This window comes from Plectropomus leopardus, chromosome 21 (genome assembly GCF_008729295.1).
Source record: "Plectropomus leopardus isolate mb chromosome 21, YSFRI_Pleo_2.0, whole genome shotgun sequence".
NCBI lineage: Eukaryota > Metazoa > Chordata > Actinopteri > Perciformes > Serranidae > Plectropomus > Plectropomus leopardus.
The window spans coordinates 10525498-10546476 of NC_056483.1; the positions used below are offsets into that span (position 1 = coordinate 10525498).

The window sequence follows — 20979 nt, forward strand, 5'->3', positions numbered from 1 at the left end:
AAAATTTTTTTTTTTATTTAAAAATAAATATGAGAAAAGCTTTAGAGATACCTACATGGTTTTCAATGTTCTGGATGAGAGTTGGGTCGTCAAACTCTGTAGAGTTATTGCTGTTGGACGGCAGATTGCTGTGAGACAAAAAAATTACATTTATGTATATCTAACAGCGTAAACAAAAATACCAGCAGTGTGGCATGGAAAAAGTGGGGAAAGGGAAAATTTTAAAAAAGCAAACATAAAACAAATCATAAAATGGTTGGACCAGGGGATATCATTAGCAAACCCTGCCAGGAAAACTCTATTCTTCCCTATTTTTTAAAACCATTTCCCCCTGTGTCTTTCATTTGCATGCAGACTTGCAGACACACTATAAGATCCAACATTTGCTTTCTTTATTTATGTATTTATTGCTTGATTGTTTGCAATCCTGTCATGGCAACCAATGATTTAAGTTTGGTTCTGTCTTGTCTAGTCTAAACTGAAATGTCTTGTTTCACTCAATACAAATAAATACATACGTTTTTAAAATAGATTAATTAATTAAAAAATTGCAGTAGTAATTCTAATATTGTACAGAAAAATTACAATTTTGGCATTCAAATAGCCTTACAGGCTAAACAGAAGTTCTTCTGTAAACTTTTTTTCAGATCACAGCACACATCATACATTAATTCCCCGAAACATGCAAAGTTTAAAATGGAAAAAAAGAATATCAAAAAGAGCAAGAATGATTAAAAGGTCAGACAAGGTCACTGACCTGAAGTCCTCCATTGACCGATCACAGTCAAGATCGGGGAAGTGACTGCAGTGATGAATGAGGTTGTATTGAAAGAGGAATCAATCATTTGATGAGTTGGTTATTTCATTTGATCAGGCATGCAAGGGTTCAATCAACTGAATTAATAAAAGGTCACTCTTTACTACAAGTTAGTGTGAGGCTTGAATTAGTTCAACTAATAGAGATTAACAGGTGACTCTGTGCTAAAAGTACATTTAGTGGCATTCTGAGCTCATTTTCTTTTAGTAGATGGCTCTTTTAAAGGCTTAGAGGAAAGAATGAATTTACAAGAAATAAGAGATGACTGACCCATATGTGATTCCCGCAATGGTACACTTCTTGAAGTGCATGACGTTACAGGTCAGAGTTCCTGTCTTGTCAGAAAAGAGATACTTAACCTGAAAAAGACAGACAGACGATCGGGAATTAAAGCACGTTTTAAGAGGCATGTACTGATTGAGTGTGTATATAATGGTAACTTTGGGCATTCCTACTTTCCATCCTAAAGTCACTGATTATGGGGAGGGGGAGGAACTGACCTGGCCCAGTTCCTCATTGAGGTTGGACGTTCGAGCCATGGCTGGTGTGTCTGTCTCTGAGTAGTACATCTCCACATCCTGAGGGGAAAACAAAACACAAGCATGGTGACCAGGAATATTTAACTACTTACAGTAAGTTAATCTGAAAACATGAATTACAAAACAAACAAAGACCACAGGATGTGAACAGAGCAGACAGATTTTGGATCAAACACAGAGGGGATTTTTAAAAATGTTGGAGTGTTGTCTGATCTCACACTCCACCCTGCTCTAATTTTGATCCGCTTACACCAGGAGTTCGAAGCATGCCTGACCCATAATGCATCTGTGTATTGCACAAACTATTCTCTCACTGCCAAGAGCTCGGCAATGGGGTTTACAAAGTACTTTTAAAAAGAAACTGAGGGATTTGAGTGGAGCAGGGTGAAATCTGAGTTGAGTGTGGAGCGATATTGAGCCGAGGGAACAAACAGCTCCATGAGAGAGGTGTAGAAATTTTCACCGCTCCACTCGGCCAACATGCTCTGATATGAACCATACCCAGTTGATGAAGAGGGCCTGTGTGAACTTGACCACCTCCAGAGTGACCAGCAGGCTGATGGGGATCAGGTTGTTGTACAGGATGATGAACGTCAGCAGGTTATATGCAAAGTTAGTGGAGATGTCACCTGCACGAACACACAATATTCACTTATTTACTGACCTTTAAGTTGTATATCAATCCTAATTTATTACTGTTAGGAGAGTTAAATTACAGGTTGTGAAATGTGTGTATTCTCACCAGCCCTTGACAGGTACCAGCAGGCCTCTTCAGTGTGTTGTTTGTTCCAGATGGCTGCGCCCACAGAGCTGACCAGAGCCATGACCAGCAGGATGCCAAACAAGACGAGGATCTGCATGTTGGTCACCCGCTCCACATTAGAGCGCTTCAGTGGTGCCTTGGTGGAGTTCTGGCAGGACACGTTAATAAATACAACAAAAAGACACTCACATTAAGATGGTGCAGGGTGAGGATACAGTTTTTACTGAGTTACAATGGTTTCTCTGGGAAGAAGTCCACTTACAGCAGCCTTTAAACACCTTTGCTTCAATAATTAAATTTGTCATACACAATTACAAAGTAATTTTTGGCAGAAGAATGTGTCGGCAATTCAAACACTGGGACTTTAATGTGCTCCCAGTTATGAATGAGTCCCTCAGTTAAAAGCTCTAAATTATTCCTATGAGGTTCACTAAGAAGGAAGGATTCCAATTATTAAACATTATCAAATTAAACTTGATTTAAAGACATTTCGTGCTTACACTTTGCTGAATTCAGACAGGACACATTGTCTTACCTGCATCAGTTTGGAGTCATGGCCAGTGTAGACAACAATACCCACAACCCACTGTGTGTTTCTGAGCTGAGCGCCACGCAGCAACACCTGGTCTGGACCCAGGGGAGCCGGACTGAGGAGAAAAAAGAGATAATCAGTTAAAAAAACAAAAAATATTATAAATGAATGCAGAAATGTAACAACCTCCACTTTTTAATCATTTATGAGTAAATTTGATGCATTCAGAAGGACACTGCTGTCATTACTACGGATATTTTCTGCTTTTACTTTTATAAGCCTTAGTTTTTTTACTTTTGTGCTGGATAAGTCTATGAAATTATAAAGTCTCTGATGTGTGTATAGTTTTATTCTGATGTCTTGGCCAGGTCTGATTACTACTGACTTATATCTTTTAAAAAAATCAGCATATGCAATTGACAATACACTTTTTATCGTCAATTAATAACTGGTCATGAAAAAACTATGTCAGTGTGTGTGTCTCACTTCTGGTTCTCCAGACGCAGTGTGCCAGTGAAGTCATACAGGTGTCTGTTGGGACCTTCACACTCCAAACGACCAGATAATGCAATCAAATCCTCCAGGGTCTGAAAAGCAGCTGTGAGTGAAAGACCCTGTGGAATAATTAAACAAGACAAGTCAAGAAAAGCCTATTGAGGGAGAACTTTAACCAAACTGGATTATCACAAAATGCATGAGAAAGAAAGAGAACAAGAACTACGTAAAACATGATCAGATCTTATGTGTGAACCACGTGGATACAAGCGTGAGGATTGTCAGACAGTAAGGCTTCACAGAGTGCTGAGAGCCAATGTTAACATTTTTCAACATCCTTATAATTTGGTCATTTGCACCCAAACTGTAACAAGTATTTAATGTTTCTAAAACAACACACACTCTCTACTGAAGCCTAAATAAGGGGAGACATTCCTCACTGATCATGTTCAGAGTCCATGCACTGACACATCTGACAAAGTAAGATTTGCGCCTGTGTCATACCTGTCTGATTTTCAGGTTGGTTTCTCCATCCAGGTTTGAGGTCTCAGTGTAACACATGGCCTGCGGTTCACTGTGGAGAGGAAGCATCAACATTTTTTGTTATCATAGTGCTTTATATAATCTATCCATCAATCAACAGGGAATCAGTTACTGACAATTTTGAAAATCAAATAATTGATTAAGGAAGTATCTTTTAAACAACTACTTCATTATAATTCAAACATGAATATTTGCTTTTTTACATGATTTCATACTATTTTAAATTTAAACACTTTGGGGTTTTTCACTGCTTGACTGCAATTTGAATTCATCATTGCTTTTTATACAAAGAATGATTAATCAAGACTAGTTAACAGACTGGTTGATAATGGAAACTATCATTATTTGTTGGCCCTAAAAAGTAAAAGACACATTCATGTTAAAACCTCAAATGCACACTAATGTATTTGTATGCCCACAAACAAACACACGCGCAAATTCATACAAACTGGAGTCTGACCTGGAGGACACAATAACCATGTCAGCTGGAAGGTGCTGGCCATTGGTCACCTTCACTATGTCTCCTACTGCCACCTTGTGGGCAGGACATAGCCGTGCAACAGCGTGAGAGAAAAGAAAGGTGGGAGAAAGAAAGGAGGGGCGTTGAGGCAGGGGGTAAGAGGTGATAGGAGGGGTAGGGGTGGGGGGGCAGAGAGGGGAAACAAGAGGCAGGTTAATTAGTGACCAGTCGAGAGACAGCCAATAAAGAGAGAGGAAGACTTGAGATAAAGTGACAATGAGCACAATGGTGCAACGCTTTAACTCTTTTGGTTTGGCTGCAAGACCAGACACAAAGATTACAAGCATTACATGAGAGACAGAAGGAGCTGAGACAAAATAAGCCATTCAGTATTAGCCGTACAAAACTGTAGCTTATTTAAAATTAACTCCCAGAAACTGGAAACAGAATTTGCCTCTCAGGAAAAGGGAGCATTTCAGGGAAACTACTTGTGAGCGCGTCTCTTTAACGTGAACATTATTGAATTAGTGGGGCAGCTGGAACAAATTCCTTCACCTTTTCTGACCCTGAATAACAAGGGGGCTGCATTCCTGCTCTACATCACATAACAATGACTCAAGTTTGATTTGATCTGACCTGCTGGAGCAAGACTGCACACAGCTGGATGCAGTTAATGAGTACATTTGAGATTTTTTTTTATGCATTTCTTGTTTAAGAGCACACAGTGAACTTCCTTTTTACTGTGACAACTAAGGGTTCATTTTGCTCAGGTGATTTTAAATATGACATTTGAGATTGCACAGGATGCTTTGCGTGAGTAGGTCACTGGCTCAGATAAACTGCAGACCAACAGAGGAAACCTCAGTATTCAACCAACAAGTTGTGTCCATGTGGAATATTGGATAAAACACTCACTAATTAAATTGTTATCTAGCCCTAAAGCATCAATACTATTCAGGACTCTTTTAACTGCCAGGGATACACAGCACAGACAGATCCTGACCAATCAAAGATTGAGAGACTACATCCTGGCCACAAGAAGTGGAACTCCCAGAAACCAAAACAGGAGAAAAAAACTCACAACAGGTGATTCTGAGACAGAAATTTAGCTCCTCTGAGGCAAATGTAACCATTTGACAATGAAATAAGCTATGAAATTGCTGTGTTAATCCTCAGTTTTTAAAACTAGACCTGCAATAGGTCCAAGTTGAACAATACTCAAGTTTCTTATTAACTATGCATATAAATTGAAACATAAAACTGAGCCAGATAGAGAGAAAGCCAAAGCGCACAAGTGACAAAACAGAAAGAGCAACAAAGATGATGTCCGTGATGATAGTGATACCTGTTTCCAGATGATCGTCTGCCAGCCTCCGTTCCGCAGCACTGAGAGACAAGGACAACACAGCCATCAGTCAGCCTATAGAGCAGCACTCATACAGTATTCATAGCGACTAAACTTTTTGTCTGGGGCCTGCACTATAGTGAGTGACAGACAACAGCCATTCACTCAGCCATGAAAGGAAACAAAACCCACACAAATAGACACCAAGCACACTCGTGGAAAAGCGCACAGACAGTTGACGCACATAAGCGAGCACACACACACGCAGACGATACCTGTTGTCTTCTTCTTGTTCACTGTGTTGTCTGCTTTGTGTCTTTTCTGTAAAGACACAAATAAAGACACATTGGCTTTTAAGTTATGATGTCCCTCTCTCTTAAACTTAACATTTAAAAAGTAATAACTTCTGCCTGTATCATTGTGGTGTTGCTGTGTTACTCACGTAGTCCTCTATGATCTCTTTGATCCCGGCCACAGTGAGGATGAAGATGAGTGGGACCAGTGTGGTATAGCGGCCGGTCGGTGATACATCAGGGATTTGCTGATAAGAGTCAAGAGAGGCAGAACTCACAAATCATTGATGATTACCAAGTGTTGAGTACCGTAAAGCACACATGATGGATCACAACAGTCAGTTAATCTCTGATGCGTGGGTAAAGCCACACAAGCATACTGGAAGACTTTTCATGAGGCTCACACTGAGGAAACTGCTTGTTATCTTACTTATTAACCAATTAGGCAGTGACTACAGACAGAATTACTGACCATCCTCTATGATCAAATTCCTTCTTAATTTGACTTTTTTTCAGTTTACAAGCAGTAAAAATGTAGGGGTGTAAATCATACACACAATTAGGGTTGAGTACCGAAGCCTGGTGCTACTATGATACCGGTTCCTTTTCAACTGGTACCTACCAGACAAAATCATGATGCAGATTTCGCAGCCTCATTTACTGACCCGCGCCGCTGCGGTCGGAGTAGACTTTCAAATTAAATGCATCAACGTAGTGTGTGAATAGTAAGGGCTGTTTGTCAGTGAATAAATGCACTTTAAATTGTTAGGAGCTAAAGTGTTCAGTTCCCAGGCCAAATATGCCTTTTTGCAATAAAAAAAAACATTCTTTTACTTAATGAACAGTCATTTTTTGCTTTATTTTGAAAAAAGTATTGGTTCAGGCGGTGTTTAGGCACTGGTACTGTTTTATTTTGGCACCTGTCTCAGAAAAAACACAAACGATACCCAACCTTAAACACGATGCCATGTTTAAATGATTATCTGGACAAAGATATGGAATTTGCTGATATAACAAAATCTTCCATGATATGATTTCAATACGACTGTTCAGGGGCCTGTGATCCATATCAGATGACATCAGTCAGTGTGGTTATATGGGCATGAATAACCTGTTTATGACACTCTAAGTTTCTTTCAGAGTACTCCAGCTAGCATATTCAGGTTTCTTATAAACAGGATATGATGTTGACATGCTCAGACAACACATAAAGGGAATACTATAAAAACCCAATCATAAAAGGGTTACTCATGTCCATGTAAACCCTTCAGTGAATATCCTTAATGTCTTCATCTTAACTGCTTTTAATGTCTGCTTGGGCAAAAATGGTGACACAAGAAGTGCCATGGGAATTTCAAAATAAAGACTAATCTTAAAGATGACAATATGTATCAATGTTTTCACTTTCCATGGGTGATATTGTTACACCTCTATCTAAAAGAAGCCATAGAGCTGCATATGTTGTTGGGAAAATGATGAGTAAAAACAACATGCAGTATTTAATTTTTAAAATGAGTAATTTGTCATATCTTATAAACATGTATTGAAATGTGACGTGAACTATTTGTGATATAACTATGATTCATATTTATTTTTTAAGTCTCCTTCTCTTGGCTTTTTGAGGAAATTTACCAAATCTTAACTTTAGCCATCTAGAAAACAACACTCAATAATCCATAACTCAGTATTTCAAAAATAGCTGGGCCCATGGGAATCCTGGAATACTTCAAAATAGACTTTTTAGGATGTATCATCTACAGCAGCTTGTGCGGGCCACAGAAGCAATCTGAAACCAAACAGCATACCGAGCCATTACAGTTTTGTGCGTGGGGGTTACCTGCATGAGTGCGATGAACAGGAAGAAGGCGTTGGCAGCCCGCCTGATCTGCTCATACAAGAACCGAGGCAGAAAGGTGAGAACCCCGTACTTGGTGGTACTGCAGGAGCAAACAAGGATAAAGGAGACTTTATACTTTGTTTACAGTCAGATAGATGGAGGCAGAGCCAGGTAGTGCATTAGCAAAAGTAGGAATTCATGCATAAATTGTGTGCTAACGATTTTTTCACCTGACACGCTCAAACAGCATTACCTTAACAGCTGGGTTTTAATATTGCAGGACTTGAAAATCTATAAGAAACACTCAATGGTGCTCAGTGAGGGCAAACAGAGCCATTATGGGGTGCACACACATCAGACGTATAAATAGACCAATACTTAAAATCTAGCGATCTAAATTTAGAACCCGAACCCCATAAAATAGGTGCAAGAAACCTTGGCAACCTCAACTTGTCTGTCAATCAACTGTATTGATTAGACAACTGTAATGATTAGCCTTGTATAACCAGGAGCTACGGTAAGAGCTTTTAGAGAGGTTAAAAATACAAAAAGTCAACCTTCAAGTCAAGGCCTGCCTTGTTTTTTTCATGCATGGCCTGAGTGAAAAATAAGAGCTTCTGCAAAAGCATTTGTTTAATGGATGTGGTACGTTTGTGTTTATGTGCAGGAGTGCATCAAGTGCAAGCACTGAATGGGAAAACACACATCCCTCCATCACAGTTCAGAATCTCCAAGGAGATGAACTCTTAACCGCTTTTTCCGTCTGCCTCATTCACACAGAGACAAAACTACAAAGAGCAGGACATTACACACAGAGCAGAGTAGCAACAGCTGTTAGTCTGTCGCACACACACGCTCGGTGTCCTGACCCTGATGCTCTGGATACCTCAGTTGGTGATACTACACCTATGATTGAGCAGATAAAGCTGCTTTAATCCAATCAAAGACAAGTGATATCTATCTTCTCTCTCACACACACACACACCAATCAGACCAGGGCTAAAGAAAAAAAGAAGAAGCAAAAACCTGTCTTATTTTTCATACTATGGATGTCCAACATGCTGGTGGTGTTAACAGCTGTTAGCTGCAGGGTGATGCTCTCCTGCTGCTGGGTTGCTTTGTCGTGTTTTTTATTTAAAGTAAAAAAAAAAACTCATACTCTATAGGACAAAAGAAAACACTGAGCTGAAGTCAAAGAGGAGTCATTGCTCTGGGTTTAAGAATGCAAGCAGGTAGATTTGTTGGAAATATATATAATAAAAAGTCTTTTTAAAATAGTTGTTTTGCGGCAAGTTTGATTTAATTTGAAGTATCGACAAAATGGAGCATATGTTACCCAGTTAAATATTATTGACAGACAATTATCAATCTATTTTCCAAAGAATAATCGAGCAGCTTACTTCGCTGCAATGGTGCACAGGAGAGCAGCACTAATGCTCAGTATATACAAACACACTGGCATACAATGAAATATGGAAGAGGAGGATCAAGGGAATGGAGAGGAGGTGAGTTGAGTACACAGATAAAAGCTACAAGGCTTTAATCTAAGAAAAATCAATATGGCTATTGAACCTTTCAAACATAAACTAAAGAGTTACAGGAACATGGGGACATCAGAGGGCGCCCCTCTGGAGCCAGAGTGCTCTTGACTCTCCAATCAGCATGCAGCTAGGGGCAGTACACCACATGTGATCCAATCAGATGAGCCAGGGAGCGTTTGCCTTAATCTTATTCGTAGACCTGAAATAGGCCCTTTTAAAAGTAAAATTAAATCTCCTGACCGTAACGGCAGACCACTGAATGTCAGCTGAATAACGACAAGCCTTCAACTCATAGAACATGAGCCCTCTGCTCCTGATGGCGCCAGGCGCAGTTAGTACATACAAATAGGAATAACAAAAGGTGAAGACAAGCTACAAATTACATTGCTGTCTGTATAAATCAAACTCCAATATTTTGCCTGACTGCAACTTAGTATTTATGACCACAACTGAGCCCATAATATATGCAAATGACAGCTGGGATGATGCTTATAAAAGGGACTTCTCCGCTGCAGTACGAAACATTTGGCCCTGCTCATCACCCTGCCTACGACAGATAACTCAGCAATAAATTCAATCAGATTTTCACTGTTGAACCATGGAGGGCAACCAAGACACATCAGCACCATATGTGAAATATTATCAAGCTTAGTCCAACATTTGTAGAAATCAGACACACCTAGGGCGCTTCCTGAAAATTATGCAAAACACATGTAAGTGTAGTTACTTTACTCACTGGCAGCCTTCAATATTCATAAGGACATATTGATAAAGCAATGCGGTCAGGGTAAGTTGTTTAGCCAAGCACTTTCCCACTGAGAATCTCAAGTGGACTTCAGGACTTCAGATGACATTAGTCTCACCCGTCGGGGGCCGCTGCAGAGTTGCAACTTAATAGGTGAGTTATTAAGTAGCCTTATCAATAGAGTTTCAACTGTAAAATTGTAGTAATTGTCAAACTAAAACAGTTTTTTTTTACAGTTTCTGTGATTTAAGGCAAAACTAAATGAAGGGGAAATTTTAAGAGAGAAAAAAAGCAAATTTTCAGTGGTCCAAAGTCTACATGTCGCACATGGCATGCTGGGAGTTAAAACATACAAACAGGCTGTCCTTCAACCTGAAAACATGAGAGTACAGCCCCTCTGGTTAAATATCCACAATGCTGGATTCCCACTGAGCAAATCAACATTGAAAAGACGTTTAATAAATGTCTATTACACATCTATTTGTCTTTAGGCTTTTAGATTTATTTGTATTTGGACGTTTAGATTTCAATTATTCAAGGTTAAAAAGTGAAGGTTTAGTAGACATCTAGTTTCAGCCTAGATGAAAGAGTAAACCGAATCTGTGTATATGACAGAAAATAAACATCCATAATGAAAACACATAAGTATACAGTGCTTTTGTTAATTATTCACGGGTTTTTATGGGGTTTTTTTTATATATATTCAATGATTATTTTAAAATATGATCTGAAAATTGGGCTCTTTGTACCCTGGTCTATAAGGGGGCTAAAGCTTGGAAATTATGTTTAAACAAATAAATCTATTGCTCAGTGGGATGTCCCTTAGCAAGACGGGATTCCTACATGCTGGCCCTGCACTCTGACCTCAGACAAGCAAACAAACTTGTAATTAAGTAAGTAGAATCAAGATGAGCTTAACATCCTCTGATTAAACACAAAATAAACAAAAAGTATCAATTAAGATGACCAGGGGTTGCATAAGTGCGGTGACATGTTGGCTATACTGTGCTATGGTTTAAGTACTGTGCACAAGTCTTAGGACACCCTAAACTTTTTAATTTTAGCAAGTTTAAACTGATCATACATATTTATTTCCCACTAGTCTCTACTAAAATAAAACTAGAACACACAGGAAAAATGTATACAGTATCAAAAACACAAGTATTTCAGAATAAAACAACTTGAGCAGACTAAAGTTGCAAGTACTCCACTCCACTTTGCATGTCTCGAGCTCTCTTGGGCAGACAATATGAGATTTAAAGTAATGATCCTCTGGTGTATTTATGCAAGGTTGCATTCAAGACATGTCCAAAGCTCAATAATAATTGTTTGATCCACTGTTTATGGTTTTAATGCATTGAACATGTTCTCTATATTCTTTGTTTGTAAGAGACTGCGAAATAAATATATATATCCTCGTAACAACTTACCAAAACAGCAAATCTAGGGTGGGCTAAGACTTTTTCACAGTACTGTAACTTTCAGTGCACACAATAAAAAACATGCATAGAAGCTACACAGCATGCATCTCTTTACAAAACGTGCAGTCGGTGAAAGTCCAAAGTGACACCCACCTGACATGGTTGTCGCAGAACTTGGTGTTCTGTGGCCGGTTGAGCAGCACCGTCCGCGCGGTGGCGTCTACGGGATCCGCCTGGGAAGTGGTCCCGGACATCTCATCATCTGCCTTGCGGTAACCGCCGGACGAGCAAGCAGGTCCTGCACCGTTGGATTGATGGGAGAGAGGCGAGGCTGAGTGAGTGCGAGGGAGAGACAGTGAGACAGAGATAGATAGAGAGGGAGGGAGGGAGAGAGAGACAGAGACATGGACGGGAGACGTGGTTTACGGTTCAAAAGCGAAGGCGACCCATTAGTACTAGAGGCTACTGTATGCTGATGTATGCTGAAGCCGGCGGGGTCAATTCAATGACGTTTCCCGTTATAAACACCACCCCTTGTCTTTCAGTATTATTATGCAGGTACCGTCAATGCACACACGCGCGTTTCGCGACGCCCACGGGACCCCCCGCGTATAATGGATGTGCTGAGGGATGCACAATGGCGAACAAACACACCGAGTTTGTCTGTTTTATCAGCACGTCAACTTGTTCATATGTAACACAGGGAAGACCCGGCGCACATCGCAGCTAACATTTAACTACAGGCGCAACTGATGCCGTAAAAAAAGTGACACAAGAGGATGCAACACGCTTCTTCTGCTTCTGCAGACTCCCTGCCTCCCGCCCGCCTGGCTTTGTCATCTCCAACCATTTTAAAGCGTCGTGATCTCCGCTCATTCACCCCCGCATGAGCTCCAGGAGCGGGGCATTTTTCATCCTTGAGTGCGCCTAATGACGGGAATATAGTCCTGCAAGGACATTGTGGGGAAGTGAAAGCAATGCAAACAGGTCTGGACGCTACAGTTTACTCAGCTGGTACAACAACGGCGAACCTGGGCGAGGACAGATGCAGCAGCACGCCCGTGCCTCCTCTCTCCTCCTTCGGCCTTGCACAAGAGGAAGCTCCCGGCCCTGGGAAATAATACTGGCCCACCGAGCTACGCAGCCGTGTCATCTGGCCACCTGCCGCCTCGGGAAGCCTTGTTATTCGGGCGCGATTTGAGCAATGTCCTCCAATTTGATGCTGAGCGGCTCACTACAGCCAGTGCAGACAACAAGGGGAAGCCATATGGAGCTCCTTCAGTGCTGCGGAGGGGCAAAGCCGGGGCTCCGCTTTTAAAGGGCCAGAAGCCTGATATCGCCTTAAGGTCTTGTGGTCAGCCATATGGGTCAAATGACATCCCTGAGGCAAGAGCCATCCATCAGGAGATCACTTCATACTCCACCGTGATGCCTGTGCAACAGCAGGGTGTACCTACTACAGGTTTCTGCTCTTTCTCATTAGTTTGCATCGATGCAGATAGTTAATGTGACATACTGCATCTCAAGTTATGAGATAGAATAAGAATATTATCTATAATGCATTTATCTGGAAAGCCACTAACAAAATTCCAAATTCATTTTATGGATGTCCCGATCAAGTTTTTTATTGCCCCAATCCTAATCAGTCACTTGATTTCGAGTATCTGCCGATACCCCGATTCGATACTTGTATTTACCTGAATAATATAGCTGCACAGTGCACACTTAAAGTTTAGTAGCTTTGGGATGCAATCCAAGAAAAAATATCTGCATCCAAACAGTTCCTTAAGGGTTTTTATTCATCTTTACAAAATTCCAAAGTGAACAAACTAAAAATATTTCCATTATGGCTCTTATCACAATTCCAATTAGTGCAGCATTTGTTTGTTTGTTTTTTTAAATAAAATAATAAAGTTAACAAACTATAATTTATTCAGAAATTGCTCTCAAATCTACTCTTTGTACCATTGTAATACATGTACAGAACACTACAAATGAGTAATAAAATCACAATTACACTTCAAAGTACTGTTATAAATCCACATAAACATTCCCAGTCTTAACATATAAAAATCTGTCACAATTCCGCTTTTTATAGCATTATAGTGAAACAAATTCACTAAAAATGAATGACAAAAATTTAAATTCCACATAAAGCGGTGTATTTGCTTAAGTTGAACATGAAAAATTGTTTGTACTTATTGGTATAGCAGCATTACAATAAAACTTGAATATCTGCTGCAAGTCATGCTCTCTTTACGTCACCTGTGTGATGGCCGACGTACACAAAGGATCGAGCGGGCCGTGTGCTCAGAATAATCGATTCCGATCAATTAAAAAAATTATTGGGCCTAAAACCAGTCCTTCCGATACAATCAGGACATCTCTAGTCATTATTTTGATAATACTATTCCTGCAAACCCTTGAAGAGTGCTTGTTGTGCTCAATTGTTAATATATTTTGAGCTGTATTATGGTATTATTTGTGTGAGATCTTTTCTTGCGATCTGTGCATTGTGTGCCTGCCTGTGAGTGAGGCTGTAAGTTAAAACAACGGCCTAATTGCATAAATAATTTAGAATTGAATAAACACTGCAGGGTTTAGCAGATTGAATTTCCACAGTCCCGAAACTCTATTTCTGCAGCACTGTAATCCTACAATAGACGGGTCATTCATTCCCCTCATCAATAACCAAAATATCATTATATTCCACTCAAGCCTGTTATTCTAAAGCAGGCGAGGAATTGTAAAACGACCCAGACAAAAGCCAGCCAGGCTTATTTACCTGATGTGCTATCATCACTATTGACACATCAGACTTCCACTTTTCCATTAAAAGAGAGTTGTGCATGTTTACAGAAAACGGCTGCAATAATTGCATCTTTTTCTAGTGCAACTTGAACGGTCATATCAAATCTTATTTAAAGTGGAGAGATTGCTTTGTTTGTGCGTTAGTGGTAAGCTTTCAGCTTTTTATTGTAATATATTTCACATTCTATCACTGCAAAAGAAACCTGCTTGAGATTGTAAGAGGTTAAACAACTTGAAAAACTACAACCTCACTATAGTGCTGTACCACACCAGCCCACAAAGTGCCTGCACGAGGCAGAGAGCAAGGGTCAAAGTCTATCCAAGCAAAATGATAATAAGCTGCCTATCCCTCGTCTCTATATCTCTGACTGGGCTATTACCTCTCGACCTATCAGAGCAGTAAATCACAACCACAGCTCAGCACTCCACACTGTGAATGGCACAGGGGTCAATCAAGATAGCAAGTGATTGCAAGGAAATTATTAAGGATGATACGACGTTAAAAGATAGTGAAGGGCGATGCACATGGTTACCTGTAATGTCATTTTTTACTTCTTTTTCACAATGCAATTCTCTTTTCCTTTTTTCCTGTCTTCCTCATGAATTTTTCTATACTTTGTTGCATGTTTCTGTTTGGCCCCCCTACCTCCACTTTTTAACCCTTCTACCTTTCAAAGTAGATCAATAATGGCTTTCTCAGCAGCCCAACTCAGCTCTGATTCATTTCTAAAGAGATCAATGCCTCTGTTACTCATCTCAGATGGAGTAGAGGCGCAGTCACCTCCGTAACTTATTACTGATGCACCAGTGATGAGTCAGCAACAAACCCCAGCAGAGCACAGCCAGGTCAATTACACATGAAGCACCCAGGCTGGCCGGACAGGTAGCATAGGTCTGATAACCTGCAGCCAGAGCAGGTAAGACTAGACTGATACGCCCTCAATAAACACTCTGATCTCATACCCTGCTAGCAAGATGCTACCAGCTACCCATTTGGTTAGTAAAGTTTAACAAGACATACCCCCTTTCTTAAAAACAATCATATGCATTAATTAGCCAAATCTTTGTCCATTATATACAGAAGTTTAATGGCCCTTTTACTGTCTCTCTAATGTGAATATGTGTGTCATTAGAAGCCTATCAAATCAAAAACATTAAACACAGTGGGCAGATACCGGTTCCGGAAAGCAGAACAATGACAATGCAGTCTGAAACTGCAGGCGATTAAATCCCTCATGTGTGTCATTCGAAGAAAATGTCACTCATTACACGCTTCATAATATCTTAATATGGAGTATTAACTTTTGGGCTGAGCCCAAGCTGCCCTGGCCTGGAGCCAAAGTTTCACTGTTAAAAAGCAGGCTACTAAATAATGGATAGGGACAGGCTGCATAATTCATCCACATTTTCCAGTATGGCAGAGCATATTTCACCAGACTCTCTGCCTTGGTGTAATGCCCCAGTCTACACTCAAGAAATGGCTCACATATCGGCCACTATCACGGTGTCTCTCTCGGCGGCTGTGTCAATTAACGTGACTGCCTGAATTGTGTTTTAAAAGGCACAAATATAGCTTCTGGAGATGCTTACATGCTGAATTCAATCATGTCTAATAGAGATGCACTTCACATTTTCCAAACACCCAGCCCAGGGCGGAAATGAGCCAGAAAGAAATTGCTACTAATCATAACAGCAGTTACAGTGGAATCGCTACAATTATCCCCAGCTGTCGGAGCACTCCAACTCCCACAAGCATCTCTGAGGACAGATAGTCTGGCTGTTTACACATTTTTAATCATCTGAAAAACTGTCAAAACATTTTAAATGCAATTGTGCTAAGGCAGCTGAATGTGCATAGCGAATCAGAATGTATTGCATATACTGTGAATATTTTCAGCCCAACACGTTTTGTTTTCCTCACCCAGCAACATGGCTGCAAAGTCTTTGGAGTCACTGCCCCGTAACAGTAAGGTCTTAGGTTTGACTCCTCTAACAGCCACAGGACCTGTCAAAGTGTTCTTGAGCTGAACACTGAACCACAACCACTACTACCAATAACTGAATGACTTAAAAAAAAAAAACATGAAACATCTTCCCCACATGCTTCCATCTAGTCTAAAATCATGCTGTGAGGTCAGAAAAGCATTACCAACAGAGTGTCGTCTGCCTGAGAGAACCCTACGTCCCATGGCTGTCCTGGTCTCCAGACCTGCAGGCCCTATTTACAGGTCCTGGTTGACCTGGCCTCAAGCATTCCCAGAGGGTCCATTTGTCACCGTAACAGAGTAGGAAGTACGACAAGAAAGCCTCTTACGAGCCAAGTGAACGAGCATGATAATCCCCTCTGTGTCTGCTCTGCAACTTCACCTGCTGCTAATCCATATCCTGGTAATCCTACAGGTGAGACTGCAGCACGCACACAAATACACATTACACTAATGTATGCATATGCACATATACATACACACTCATTGACACTGTTTTATGGGCACACTCTCTCAAACACACAGGTGAACAAACATCATTTAAAGCCAGAGAGCATGCAAGGCCCCAACATGCAGGTACTCCCCTGCCCCCTTCTCTAAGATTTAAGACACTTATGTGTCATACACACATGCAACAGTGTTCATGTACATGCTCTATTCAGGCATGCCATGTCAACACATGCATGTGTTATATTCTATAGCATGCAAATGTGTTTGTATTGAAGGTTTTCCCCAAAGACCCCAGTGCATATTGATCTGCCTTCATCAACATGGTCTGACATGAGTGGCCACCCAATTAACTTCAAGCACATGCAGTGAAAGGTTTAATTCCTGTTCAGCATTCATCACTCCAGGCCCCAAGGAGCTACAGGTTATTCAGGGTCCACAGCAGTCATATAATGTCTTAACCTTTTCAGACAAGAACCAGAGACACTCTGTAGGTAACTAGACATTGTAGCTCTTGAGGGCCGGGGGTTCGGAGACACCTGCTCCGAGCTGTTGCGCATGGCCACATGCACCTTGGGACTCCGGACACAAACGGGGCGTCATCCAGTCTAATTCGAGCAAACTCACTTTTGTCAAACCTGTCTGTGAGGCGGGCACGCATGGTAGCGCCGGTGCCCTCGCCTGGGTCCTGCAGTTCAGAAGCCTCCTGCCTAATGGTGGTCAACACTAACTGCTCTGTGGGTGCCAGAGAGGCCGCGGCAGGAGAAAACAACACACACAAGACAACAAATCAATATACACATACCGCACACAACACATCTATGGGTCAATAACTGAACTGTAAATGTGTTTGCATGTGCCAGACACTGGAAGTGTTAACAATCAGATGAGATCCATGCCTGAATATGAAGGATGTAGACCTGAAGAGTTATACAAAGTAATGTATTTTCTAAATCCTTGTAGCTTGCACAGGAGTGCCCCCCTGTGTCCAACTCATGTAAATGCATCATTGGTGCAATTTATTAGACCTCCCACTATCTCTCAAATGGCATCTTCAGTAGCTTTGCAGCCATGACAACCCCTCATTATCTTTCCAAAACAGATGCATTGTTGACAGTTGGCTGAGCTGCATGACTCGCATAAACTAGACACATCAACACAGAGACAAGATAGGCCCCTACATTGTACAAATGCTGTGGGTTGTCAAAGACAACCTGCAAAACTGTAAGACATCTTTGTTACAGTTTGTTTAGCTTCATATTGTGACATGATGCTTAATGAATGTTCTGTAAAGTATAATATGCTTTCCCAACAAATGTGAGAAGTGCTTTAAGTAAGTACTTATATGTAAAAGGTGCTGTTACAGACATGACAAAATACTAAAATTGTTGGTCAGATTTTATAATGCCCACAATTCATAATGCAAGCAAATATGATTACTCTGTGTGAATGTGTTTGCAAGTGTGTGAGTAAATGTGACAGATTGGTAACCGCAGACGTCATCACCAGGGATATGGCAGCTCGCTAATTGGAGCAAAGAATCAAGAGGTCAGGCTCCAAGAGATTACAGTAAAGGCAGCATTGCGAATCCAGGAGGGAACACATGTACATAATGACTGACACTCATACTGGAGTGCCATCCTAATATGCCTTAAATATGGCCGTGTTAAACACTTGTACAATTTTAGGACCCCAGAAACCAAAAAAAATGCCCACTATAGATACTGAAAGTCTCACATGAATTTCTCTGACACAAACAGGAATAAAACACAAGGAGAAAAGGCTCTGCCACATAGCTAGGTCAATATCTGATGTAAAACAAACAACTGTCAACAGCGGTGTGACTCATTTGTAAGGCCATCTGATGTGCTATAAAACAAAAAATATAAAAATATGATAGCTAGACTTGTGCTTTTTTGTCACAGTGCTGTCAAAAACATACACTTCTACCTTTTGAAACTGGTGCTGAACCCTTTAACCTTTGACCTGCCCTGTGGTAAAAATGTGCTGCCCCAGTGTCAAAAGGTGGAGTATTCTTTTAACATTAAAAAAATATCTGGGAAACTCTGGCCTGAAGACAGTGTGGCCCAGTTGGCGCTCATCTCTGCTCCAAATTTGCCCTGCTTACTATTTCTGGAAGCTGCATGAGGCATGCAGCCCCACACACACACACACACACACACACACACACACAACACAGCGAAGCAGCCCGACAATATGTGCCAGTCACTATTATAAGCCACTGGATGAGCCAAACACATGCTCCTATCTTCCAGGACAATCCAATCCGATGTCAGTTTGCCATGTGTGAAGTCATCCGAGGCAGCTTTGTGTCCCCTCCCTCCCTCCGACTCCTACTCTGAGGAGAATGAAGCGTTTTCTCCCAAAAAGTGAGACTATAGCCCTCACTATACAGTTTTTCCCGGGGGATATATTTAAGATCACTTTCCTTGCGCGGCTCTCAGATTACTGTGACAAGTATTTAAACTTTTGAACACAAAGGCAAATTAGTGCAATTTCTTTCAAAAAAGAGGGGAAAAGGCAACAGGTAACTTAATAAGATTTTTTTCTCACAAATGAAAAGAAATTAGTAGATATATAAAATTATTTTTAAAAAGCTAGGGAAAATGTCTAGGGAAAAAAGAAAAAAGGTAAGGAAAAACTATAATAATCGTATTTACATATATACAATTGTTTTACATTATTCTTAGACATTTTAAGGACTTTTTCCAGGTAATTTCTGTTTGTCTTCCGTTTTTCTTTTGTTTTATTAATACAAAGTTTCAGGTCATTTTCTTTTACTCTTTGCGAATTTCTTGCTAATTTTGGGGTCATTTTTTCTCTTGTTGCTCATTGCTTTCTTCCCATGTTTCTGAAAGACATCATGCCAATTTTGCTCAGGTTTCAAAGGGTTATAGTAACCGTCTTGGTTCATAGAGCACCTAGCAGAGACAATCTCTCTGTGCAACACACTGAACCATCTCTTCCCCAACACATGAGTGTGTAAAATGTTGTGATGTAAAACAGGCTCTGGATGTGGATGACCGTCGGGTCAGGTGAGATTCACTTCCGGGCGGGCTGACAGTAAGGACCTCTCTTTAGACGGTCACGTGGATTTTAAGTCAGCGAGGTAATAGGCTGTTCTTGGACTGATCTATAGGATCTTAGCTTTGACGTTTGAAATGCAAAATAACTTTTTACTTCTTATAATTACTTAGATATGAAATTATTTAGGCGAGCAATCCCATACGAGAATATCCCATATGATACGATTCAGGAGGTCTAGATACAAAAGGCTGTTGCAACAATATTATATAATACCAAAATGATATCATAGGAAATGGAGTACATCCCAATGAGAGTGATAAGGTCATACAACAGACTCACATTCACTCTACCAAGAACAAATATATAGTTATATTTTTGTGATGTTAAAGCACAACACGGATCCCTCCACTTGTTTATATAAACCAGTATAACCGGCAGACGGTGGTTCCTGAAGGAGGCACCTGCAGTCTGCTTGCCCTTGCATCCCCAACCGGTGCCAAAAAAAATGAGCGAGACTGGAGGATAAACACCGGTACAGCAAGTCACCCCACATGCATGCCGCAGTCCCGGGCAACACCGATCCCCGTTATTATGCCAAGCACATCTCAGATAGGCCTACGCACGATTAAATACAGGCCGCTTTACCCTCTATAATAACAGGCCTGTTACGATATTAACACGATCTTACAGTGACAGATCACGAATCAAGCGGCGGGCGCAACCTTGGCCGAGCAAATAAATAATGTGTTTGTTGTTTTTTTTCCTTAGCTTACCTCCCTCGCTGTGTATCTTCTTGGCTCTCCGGTTGAAATACATCTTGCTGGTGGTGAACGAGTGTCGGTGAGGCTGGGACGAGGAGGCCGGAGCGGTGGCATGCTCATGGCTCACCGACAGAGCAGGGGAAAGCTGTTCCGGGCCCAAGCTGCGGCTGTTGCTGCTGCTGCTCGGGGATCATTATTTCACGGGTAGACCGCGGAGATAATGTTGTGGACGGTAGTTTGAGCCAGCGTCGAGTCACACAGGAGAAAGTATGTGCAACTTCCGGTCACTGCTTTCAAAATAAAGTACGTTAAAATAAACACTCAACGGGAACGTTATTTATCGTCAGTGTAATACATTTAAAGTGCAATTTTCATGTAACAGTACAATTGCAGATAGGATAAAATTCAGCCACATTTACTAAATAAAGCTTATTGGCTGCTTAAACAAATAATTTGCTACAATATAATACACATACTGCATATATTCTTATTGTCCTTACTTAAAAACAGTACATATTGTGTTGTACATTGCTGCATTGTACACACATGTTCTATTTGTAACTTACATACTAGTTTTACAGTTTGTGTCATAGCAT

At 40.8% G+C, this 20979-nt stretch overlaps 1 protein-coding gene across 3 annotated transcripts in view; it reads right to left on the minus strand.

Annotated features, from left to right (window-relative positions):
* The window catches only part of atp8a2 (ATPase phospholipid transporting 8A2), a 57572-nt gene extending 36922 nt beyond the window's left edge, over positions 1 to 20650 (minus strand). The window contains exons 1-16 of one of the 3 annotated variants that reach the window (XM_042510643.1): positions 20396 to 20650; positions 11485 to 11629; positions 7625 to 7724; positions 5937 to 6035; positions 5770 to 5815; positions 5495 to 5535; positions 4150 to 4223; positions 3651 to 3720; positions 3138 to 3265; positions 2655 to 2766; positions 2099 to 2267; positions 1858 to 1985; positions 1318 to 1395; positions 1088 to 1176; positions 758 to 802; positions 56 to 128 (exon numbers count right to left, since the gene is read on the minus strand). In XM_042510643.1, coding sequence (XP_042366577.1) covers positions 56 to 128; positions 758 to 802; positions 1088 to 1176; positions 1318 to 1395; positions 1858 to 1985; positions 2099 to 2267; positions 2655 to 2766; positions 3138 to 3265; positions 3651 to 3720; positions 4150 to 4223; positions 5495 to 5535; positions 5770 to 5815; positions 5937 to 6035; positions 7625 to 7724; positions 11485 to 11629; positions 20396 to 20438 — 1440 coding nt within the window. In that variant the 5' untranslated portion in view covers positions 20439 to 20650. Of the gene's footprint in view, positions 1 to 55; positions 129 to 757; positions 803 to 1087; positions 1177 to 1317; positions 1396 to 1857; positions 1986 to 2098; positions 2268 to 2654; positions 2767 to 3137; positions 3266 to 3650; positions 3721 to 4149; positions 4224 to 5494; positions 5536 to 5769; positions 5816 to 5936; positions 6036 to 7624; positions 7725 to 11484; positions 11663 to 20395 lie in introns of all 3 variants that reach the window. The other 2 variants (XM_042510642.1, XM_042510644.1) reach the window with 2 other exon arrangements.
* Between the last annotated feature and the right edge of the window lie 329 nt (positions 20651 to 20979).